General features: G+C 53.3%; 1 protein-coding gene across 1 annotated transcript; it reads right to left on the bottom strand.

Moving 5' to 3' along the window:
- Positions 1-678: 678 nt before the first annotated feature.
- HMGB3 (high mobility group box 3) lies at positions 679-7,156 on the bottom strand. Its single transcript, XM_064463200.1, has 5 exons — positions 7,023-7,156; positions 4,117-4,273; positions 3,440-3,579; positions 2,726-2,900; positions 679-2,177 (listed from the first exon to the last, which is right to left on the bottom strand). Exons 2-5 carry the CDS (start codon positions 4,264-4,266, stop codon positions 2,034-2,036), a joined length of 609 nt encoding a protein of 202 aa, XP_064319270.1. The 5' UTR covers positions 4,267-4,273; positions 7,023-7,156; the 3' UTR covers positions 679-2,033.
- Positions 7,157-9,522: the final 2,366 nt, after the last annotated feature.

Below are 9,522 nucleotides of genomic sequence, written 5' to 3'. Positions count from 1 at the left end.
TGCCAAGATACTACAGTTGTTGAGAAGTCACAGGAAGCCAGATGTGCTACCCCATTAGGCAACAGAGCAGTTTTATCCACATTAGAAGTAGTTACTGCCCGTAAGCCCAGTCCTCATTAATCTGCAGTTTGGCTCAAACGAAGCCATACCCACAGCTTACAGAGATGAGTTACGCTATCCTCAAGTCACCTATACACGGCAGCCCACAACTTTGACCTGCTATTAATGCAAGTACCTCACACCCCCATTTCCTCGCTGCCAGGCACACACTGACTGCTAACTACAGCCAGCACAAGGAAGGAATTCAAGGGTAGCAAAAGGGTGCTATAGTTTTCCCAGTTTATGCAGTTTCCATGCTAAGGAAAAATGAGGTCAGAGTCACCAGCTAGAGACCAGGCATTACCTTTCCCTTCCAAGGGCTGCAAGACATCCCCAGCCTAGATTTGGGAAGATGGCAAGGCTGCAACACAGCCAGCTGGTCACCAAAGGGGGAAGAGAGACCTGCGTTGCTCCCCCAACCCACCTCACAGCACCCAATTCCTCTTAAAACTCTTGTCATGAGAGAAAGGACACAGACTAAGTACCTGTGCCACACTCCTACTTCAGCAAGGAATTAGACTAGGCGCCTGGCTCCTGCCACGAATTAAGATGCTAGAAAAAACCACAAGTCTGAAACAGTTTAACACAGGACAAAAAAGGCACATTTTAATATGTACAGCAATGCATTTGGGCTATAAATTTACCCAACACAACTGAAAAAAAAATCCAAACTATGCTTTTATACTTATTCCATGGTGTCAGCCTCATTCCTAGCCACCTACCTTTCTCTGCATCTCTGAATGCTGCTATATACACACACAAACAAACAATTACGTCATGAATGTTCATTTAGGCTCCCAAGTTCAAGTAATAAAGTTCAAACTTGCATAGCATCTTATGCCACTCAGCCATAAACAGTTACGATTGCATATTAGCTGGAGCAGCCATCTCTTTCAATTCAGCCAGTTTTGGCTGGCCACCATTTATTTTTTTATTTTTTTTTATTTTTTAAATCCTTGAGTCAGAATGTTTCCTAAGTCACCAGCCCTGAGGGATGCCACAGACTTCAAAATGAACCTCTTGCTGTTGTTAAGATCCTTTTAAACCAGAAATTTAGAGTGTTGTCAAGAACAGTTTTAAAAATGTAATACTGTTTATTTTGCTTCAAAAACATTTCAGCATTCTAAACATACAAAAAAAACAGAACGTTGCAAATTCGTTTAAGTACAGAGTGTTTTTGAACTTCAGTTGCTGCACTGGCTCTTCACTTAGTTGACGATGAAGAGATGTCTACAGTTTCAGTTTAAAAACTACCGCACTTAACTAAAAAAATCCATACACTTCTCATGCCAGCTGAACCCCCTTCCACAACTAAGAATGGCAGCAGAATGCTATTTCACTATATACAGAAAGACAACTTTAAGCTAAATGGACGCCCACTGTAGTGTAAATAGATCTACCCTCACAGTGCATGCTTTGGGCCATGGCACCCCGGGGAACGTACAGCCTTTCCAAGTAATCACTGCTCCTCTAAGGCATCATAACCCTAAGCATGTACCACAAGAATCTGTCTAGTTTTTACAAACTATAGATATGTACAGTTTATAACCCAGGATTTTCTAGCCAATAACCATATAGTAACACCACCTTACAAATTAAAAAAATGCTTGAAACATTTTTAAATGCTTTGTTACACCAACAGCAAAGTGCACAGAGTTAGGAGAACACTAGAGCGCCTTTTCATTTTAAAAATGTTTGGAAATATGTACAACTTTGATACAGTTTCAGGGTGCTCACTACACCCATGGCCACTTCATGTAAACCAGTTACAATTTCTAGAGCACTTTTAGAAACTACAACGCGATCGGAATCCAAATTTTTTTTTTTAATTAAGCCTAATAAGGGCAAGAGACACCATCTCAAATAAGAGGTGCTTCATTTATGGTGTTTCCCCTACTCTATGGTATTCACATGGAGACAAGTATTGTACAGTTTTATTCATCATCATCATCTTCATCCTCCTCTTCTTCATCCTCCTCCTCCTCTTCGTCTTCTTCCTCTACCTTTTTCCGAGCAGCTTTGGTTGCTGCTCCCTTTGCGCCATCAAACTTTCCTTTAGACTTGTAGTCTGCAACATCCTGCAAAGTCAAGGGGATGTCTTAATTTGCTCTAAGCAGCAAACACACACAGCATTTGTACAGCAGCAGGCGTTAATGTAAAGGGACTGGCCTTCCACAGCTGCACCCCCAAGAGGGGAGACGGCCAGCGTTAGGACACAGGTATGCAGACACCTAAGCGTACTCAACCACCTCCAGGCGATGGAGGCCTCAAACCCTGCGTTCGTGGTTATTTCTTTGAGGAGGAGAAGAGAACCCAGCCTCTCTTAGGAGTTTCCTGCTAACGGGACAAAGCTCCTTTAACAGCACAGCAAACCCTTTGCTGGAGCAACACACGCAGCCGCTGCCGCACTTCGCTGGGGGAAAGCTCTCCCTGCTCGCCGGAATCCGCCCACGGCTCTCTAACCTGCTCTGTCCCAACATATGCAAAGTTCGGCTATGTAGCACGCAGCGCAATGAGAAGCTGGAGATGCTCACTACGCTGGAGCCGCCTGAGCTGGGTCTATGTTACAGAAACACACCAACACAAGAGCCAGTATGGAAGAGGCACAAGTGAAAACTAGCCTTACCTTCTCGTACTTCTCCTTCAGTTTAGCTGCCTTATTGTTATAAGGCTGCTTTTCACTATCACTGAGGTTGTTCCACATTTCACCCAGTTTCTTTGCTACGTCCCCGATGGATATGCCAGGGTTTGTGGACTTGATCTTGGGGCGGAACTCTGAACAGAAGAGGAAGAAGCCAGACCTTGGAGAGAAGCACCAGAGAACAGTCAGCACCGCAGCAGCATGCCCAGGGAGCAGCCCCTTCCTCCGTCCCTCACCCACAACATTCGCACATGCACTCACACAGAGCAGAAACTTTTTTAAATAAAAACAAAAGCAAACACACAACCAAACAAGAAAAAAAACACCCAAGAAAAGCACAGTCCCAAACACGTTTTTGTTTTACTGAGGCCCAGACCTGTGTTTTCTATCCCTCCCCTTCCCCCCACCATTTCATCTTAGATACACAAGTCTCACTGTGACCCGGTCATTTCCATGTCTTCCACCACTATGAGTTTAAGTATACCAAGCACTGACAATTCCCATTAGTGCACTACATACTCGAGACTACAAGCTGCCCAGAAGATTTACAAGACGGTATCAGTAAGCCATGAACGTTACCAATACTGCCATGCCAACAGTACGTCCCATCTACTTCCTTTATGGAAGCCTACCAGCCACATTACAGGGTGGGAAAACAAACCAAAATACTTCTGCCTTTAATGCCTCAAAGTTACTTACGGTGGTCGTTTCGGGGCATTGGGGTCCTTCTTCTTCTTGCCACCCTTAGCTGGTCCATAGTCCTTCATTTCTCTATCATATCGTACCTTATCAGCCTTTGCCATTTCATCAAATTTAGCCTTCTCCTTGCTTGACATGGTCTAAAAAAAGCAAAAACACAAAAAACAAGACACCGAACTTGTGATTACCCAACTGTTCAATAGCTGGCAAACTTTAAGTAAACAAGCCAACACACACCAACTCAATAGGGGAGTTTCAGAATTTGTTTGTTTTCTAACTGGACCACCTTGGGGACGAAGGTCCTGTACCGGGGACCACAGCCACAGCTGGCACACTCAGCGAGAGGGAAGCAACGGGAATGGGACATGTACAGCCACAGTCCTCCTCAAGGACACGGGCCTGGAGGGAGGGAGCTGCTGAGGAGCACTGCCTGGGAACAGGAGAAGAGGCCAGGCTGTAATGCAAGCACCTAACCAGGCAGATACACTGGGGCTGACGCCCTCACAGTCGTTACGGGAGTCGGCAGCACCCAATCAGTGTCCGGGACACCTCGCCAAGAACAGCTCACAGACTAAATCAGCACCAGCTCCCTGCAAGCTCAGGCACACACACGCATCATCTTAGCAGGTACCATAAGTAGTTATCCCTTCCCTTCAGGAAGTCACAAATTAAGGTACCTTCCACCTCTCTGAGCATTTCTTGGAAAACTCTGCAAAGTTGACTGGAACCTCTGGGTTCTTTTTCTTATGTTCCTCACGGCACGTCTGCACAAAGAAGGCATAGGCAGACATCTTGCCCTTGGGCTTCTTCGGATCGCCTTTAGCCATCTTGACTCTGTAGGAAAGAGGGGAAAATGGGAAAAAATAAGAAGTGAATGCATGTACGGATGCATGTGTATACATACATGGCATGTATATATTTATGTATATGCACACCACCATCCGCAGAAGCAATGTCCCATCAGTAACACATCATCTTTTCCCCCCCCGCAACACAGACACTGAAGTTATTCCTCCTTGGCACTTGGGTTGCAGACTTGAGCCCAGTGAAACTGGTCACTAGATTTAAGTTTTACACTGATGTGTATTTACATTGTGTCCAAAGACTAGAGACAGGCTATTAAAACGCACACACTCCTGCCCATTACAAGTTATATATGAAGCGATATAAAAAATACGTTTTAGCTGGTTGCCACACTGGGGCTTGAGTGGCACACACAGAGTGCCAGGCTACGACTTATCCCATTAGTAGCCAGAGTTCACATATTAGCAGCTGCTGTCCAGGTAGAAAGACAGAACAGATTATTCACTCCGTAAAAGCGCAACAACCTTTTATATAAAAAGAAGGTGCGCAAATAAAGGCTAGTTTTAAACACAATGGGACCCGTGGAGCTCTGCGAGGTGAGCAGCACTTGCTCTTGCTCCACCAAGTGACACATGTTTGGAGGCGTAGTGGTCAGCGCAAAGATGTTATTAGCAAGTCACCGAGAGGATGATGCTAACTTTTGGGCTGTGTTTTTTTTTCGTATTGTTTCACATGGTTTCCAAACACACCCCATTAACAAGAAAAGAAATCCCGCAGCAATATTTCCTATTCGCAGCTTCGCGAGCGTTTGAAAATTTAATTTTTATTAGCAGGACGTTAATATTTAATTGCGCCTATGAGCCCCCTCGGCGCGCAGCAGAAGCGGCCCGAAGCCGCCCCCTCCCGCCCCGGCCGGGCTCGGCGGGGCTCCCGCGCGGGGAGGGGAGAGCCCGCGCCGAGCGCGGCCGAGGCGGCGGGGCAGGAGCGCGGCGCCGGGCCGGGGCCGCCGCCTGCTCCCGAAGTTGGGGGCGAGCGGCCCGCCGCGGCCGGCCCGGCCTCGCTCCCCTCCCGCCATCTTCTCTCCCCCCCCCCCCCCGCCCAAGGTCACCGCGGCGGCCGGGCTCCGCGGCGCGGGGCGCGGGCACCTGCGGCGGGGCCGGGGCCGGCGGGCGGAGGGGGCAGCGGCGGCTCCTCCGCCAGACGCCAATAATTCATCTTCCATTTTGTGAAATGCCTCCTGATGAAAGAAAGTGCCCCTCAAATGCGGCGGGGCGCCGGGCGGGGGGCGCCGGGGGGCCGGGCGGCGGCCGGGGGCGCGGGGCGCCGGCCCGGCCCCGGGCGGCCGGTGCGAGCGGCAGCGGGAGCGGCGGCGGCGGCGGCCGCGCTCCGCGCCCAGGGCCGGCCCCGCTCGCTAAGATGGCTTCTCCCGGCGCCGCCGCCGCCGCGCCGCCGAACAAAGCCGCGCTCCCCCCCTCCGCCGCGCTCGGCCCCCCGCGCCCGCCGCCCCCGGCCCCGCCAAAACGCCGCCCCCGCCGAGAAGGGGCTCCCCGCTCGGCCCCCCGCCGGGCGGCGGGGGCGGCGGGGCCGGGGCGCTGGGCGGGAGGCGCCCCCCCCCCCCCCCGCGGCCGCTGCCTAGCGCAGCGCTCTCTAACAAAGGCTCCCGTGCAGCCATTATCGCCGCCGCTACGCTCCTCCGCGCCGCCAGAAAAAGAGTGCGGAGAGCCCCGGGGCGGCCCCCCGGCGCCCGGCCGAGGGCGCGGGGCGGTGGGGAGAAAGGAGCCGGGGCGAAAGCGAAAGGTTTGAGCCCCCCGCGGGGCGCCGGGAAGGAGATTTCCCCCGCCGCGACCCCCCTCCCCATCCCTATGCCGCTTACACGTCTTTCTTCCCTTCGCCGGGGCTCTCCAGCGCCAGCCATATTAATGCCCACAGCACGGGCGGCTCGGCGCGGGGAAGAGGCGATGCGGGGTCCCGCCGCGGGCGCAGCCCCGCCGGAGACACCTTCCCGGGTAGGGGAAGAGTGGCGGAGGCAGAGGCGAAGGGATTGGGGGAGTTTGGAGGCGGTGGCGGCGAGAAAAAAACTGCTTCGCCGGGACAGACGGGCGCAGCGCGCAGGGTTTATCCCTGTCAGATGCTAAAGCGACAGCCATATTAATGCAGAATAAACAGCGAGCGCGGCATTGCGCACGGCCAACAACTTTCCCACCGCCGCCAGCCCCACCGAGCCCACCCGAGGGAAGGGGGCAAATAAAAGCCGAGGGCGCCGCGCGTTTTGCCGTGCGACATTAGGAGGCGGCAGAGAAAAATCCCTGCCCATGCGGGGGAGAAGAGGAGTTAGTCCTGGTGTACTTGCTGCACCAGCCATATTACTCTCGGCAGCACGGGAGCCCGGCGCGGAGAAACCGGGCTGCACCGGGGACAGGTAGCCCCCTCCGCGCTGGGGCGGGGGGGGAGAGTCCCGGCGGGGCAGGGGAGGGGGACGAGGGGCAAACGCTGCGCCCCGCCAGCTGCGCGCAGCATCTGCCCCGGCACTGCCGATCTCCCCCGCGAGGAGGGGGTGGGGGTAGAAAGTTTTGGGTGATTTTTTCCGATTTTTTTTTTAATTAGGGGGGGAAAAAAAACTCGAAGGAAGGAAGGGAAAACAAAAAAAAAATAAAATAAATAAAAATAAAAGCTGGGGCAGGCAGAGCAGAGGGGCGAAGGCGCGGAGGCAGGGCGGGGCGGCGGCGGGGCGGGCAGGGGGCAGCCGCCCCCCGAAAAGTTGCGGCGGGGCTGCACGTACCTGTATTGTTCGCGGTAGTGTGGACAGGAGCTGGAGCGCAGGGCACGACGCGGGGCTCGGCGCGGCTCAGCCTCGCGTTGGCTGCCTACGAGAGCGGCCTGATTGGCTGCGGGGCTCTGCCGTTTAAAACAACCTCCTCGCCCCCTCATTGGCGCGGCGCCTCATGAATATTAAGAGAGGCCGCGCGGCGGTTGGCCGGCGCGGGTGAGGTCATTCATTCAAAACGAGCGCCCGCCGGGGAAAAGGGGAGCTCGGCGGTGGTGTGCCCGGGGGCGGGGGGGGGCGGAAAGTTGCTGCGGGGGGGGGGGGGTGCGCGTTGTTGCGCGCCCCGCGTAACCCCCCGCACCGGGGGGGTGTGGGTGGGAAGGAAGGAGTGCGGGAGAGCCGCGGCCGCTGGATGAGAAGCTGTCCTCGCCACGTGGTTGTCGCTGCTCGGGGGAGCCGGTTGCCCCGCTCACGGCAGACCGGATCGGGGCGGCGTGCGGTGCTCGGCTCCCCGGGGCGCTCACGGGCAGCGCCGGGCCCGGCGGCAAAGGGCGGCCGGCGGCTCCGCACGCCGCCCGCGTATTGCCCCGTTGAAGATGAGATCCGCTGTGAGAGCGGGGGGTACGACACGGACGAGGGGAGCCGCCCCCGCGGGGAGCGGGGCAGAGGGGACGCGGGACAGCTACGGCGGGGGGGAGCCCCGGGGAGAGGGGGGGAGCCCCGGCCCGCCACAGCCCGTTACCGCTAGCTTCTGCCCTAAAGCCGTAAGGGCCCGCTTCCGATGGCGATGGCACCGTTTGCAGAGCCGGTTACTACGGTGCGTAACGGAGGGAACCGAGCCCCCAAAAAACTCCGCTGCCGGTCATAACACACGATGGGTGGAAAGGGAACTACAGAGCAAGAAACTGCGTGTTTGCTGGAGGGGAAACGAGGGAGTTTTACCCACTCATTCATCAAATAAAACACCAAAACAATTAACTTGTGTTACTACTGCTAGCCTACTTCCACAATTTGTTTATTAACTTTCTAGGATTTGGTTTTTATAGAGGCTGGTTGTGTATGAGGAAGTCTGTAAACACGCCCTTCTGCCTGAAACCAGCCTGGCGTGGCTCTGGGGACGAGGGCTCCTCTGGCTCTCTTGAAAGAGCTATTTCCTATAGTGCAGCTGCCAAATGGTTAAACTGGTATTAGTGGCTGACCACAATTGTTGGTTGGCTTGGGAAAAAAAAAGCTGTTATTTTAAGGCTGGAGCGGTAAGACTGAAAAACCACCGCGTACTGTTATGGGCTGGGTGTAACTGCCACCCTTCTTTTATGATAGCCAGAAGAAACAGTTGCCCTCTTTTAGGATTAGATAGTGAAAAGAAGCCTCCACCCTGGGCTGAGATGCTGGCAGGCAGTGGGGTTTACCAGATACTGCCCTGTGGAAGCGCTTGTGGCTATAACAACATATGGTCACAGGTTGCCTTCGCTGGAAGAGATGAAAACAAAACAACTGATGAGACATAGACGAGTGCCAACCTCCTGCTGACAGATCCACTAGGAAGCGTGCAGAATTTCACCCAGGTTTTTAGCCAAAGTCCTGCCTGCATTTCTCCCTCAGGGTACACCTCCTCAGCCGGTCCAGTGAGCACCCAAATCCAACTGCCATCCATATACAGAACCACTGAGGCTTACAGAGACTTTACACCCATGTCCTTGGGCTTTCCAAGGAATATATGGTAAAACCAGTCTTACTAGCCTCTCGCCCTACTTCTACCTTTTAAACCAAAAGCATAAAACAAGGGGTTCATTCATAAACATTAATGAGGCTACCTGAGGGACTGTATTCTGTAGCATCATCATAAAATAAGCAAGCAATACTACTGCAGGATAATCTCTTTGTAGCTGACAAACATCCCTCTCACCTATTTTTAGGGATACTTTAAAGTGTTTCAAACTAGTTGAATAATTAAGGCTTTTTTTCTTGGCTCAAATGCACAATTTTTTTATCTGAAGTACTTTTTTCCTCAAACCACAGTCTCATCCTACAGAGCACACCAAGCTGGGAGCATTGCAAAGGCGGGGAGTGGCAGCCCCAATGGACAGGCTTGCTTAGGAGCTTGTTTAGGACAGGCACCTGGCATTGAATGCCCAGTCCTGCTAGTCATCTCAGGAGCATCCCTCCCATTTCTCATAGGCCAAGGGAAACATTCCCTAAGACTCTTGTTCCAGGAAGGCCAGGAAAGTTTTGACAGCTGGTCAAGGGGCAAAGGAGATATTTTGGTAGCTGAAAGACAGCTGGGTTGAAGGTTTTGACCTAGCACTCGCAGCATGGTTTTGAAAGCAGCAGAGGGCTGAGTAGCAAATGGGTGAACATAACCCCCACAGGGAAAGCTTCTACTCACCCCCAGAACTGCCACTGCTGAAAGAAATTCTCCTGCAGCGCCCTCTGCCCTGCACGTTGCACTTGGCCCCTGCGTCTGAGCACTTTCCTGTGGTGCACCAAGAAAACAGCCTAGAAAAGTTGGCTGAAC

This window comes from Phalacrocorax carbo, chromosome 11 (genome assembly GCF_963921805.1).
Source record: "Phalacrocorax carbo chromosome 11, bPhaCar2.1, whole genome shotgun sequence".
In the NCBI taxonomy this organism is placed as follows: domain Eukaryota; kingdom Metazoa; phylum Chordata; class Aves; order Suliformes; family Phalacrocoracidae; genus Phalacrocorax; species Phalacrocorax carbo.
Note: the sequence above shows the minus strand (reverse complement) of the source record. Positions and strands in the feature narration are given on the sequence as shown.

Coding starts and splice junctions, on each gene's coding strand:
- HMGB3 (XM_064463200.1), bottom strand. CDS start 4,266: ATGGCTAAAGGCGATCCGAAGAAGCCCAAGGGCAAGATGTCTGCCTAT. Junction 3,580..4,116: donor AATGCTCAGAGAGGTGGAAG/GTACCTTAATTT, acceptor TGCTTTTTTTAG/ACCATGTCAAGCAAGGAGAA. Junction 2,901..3,439: donor AATGCCCCGAAACGACCACC/GTAAGTAACTTT, acceptor CTTCTCTCCAAG/GTCTGGCTTCTTCCTCTTCT.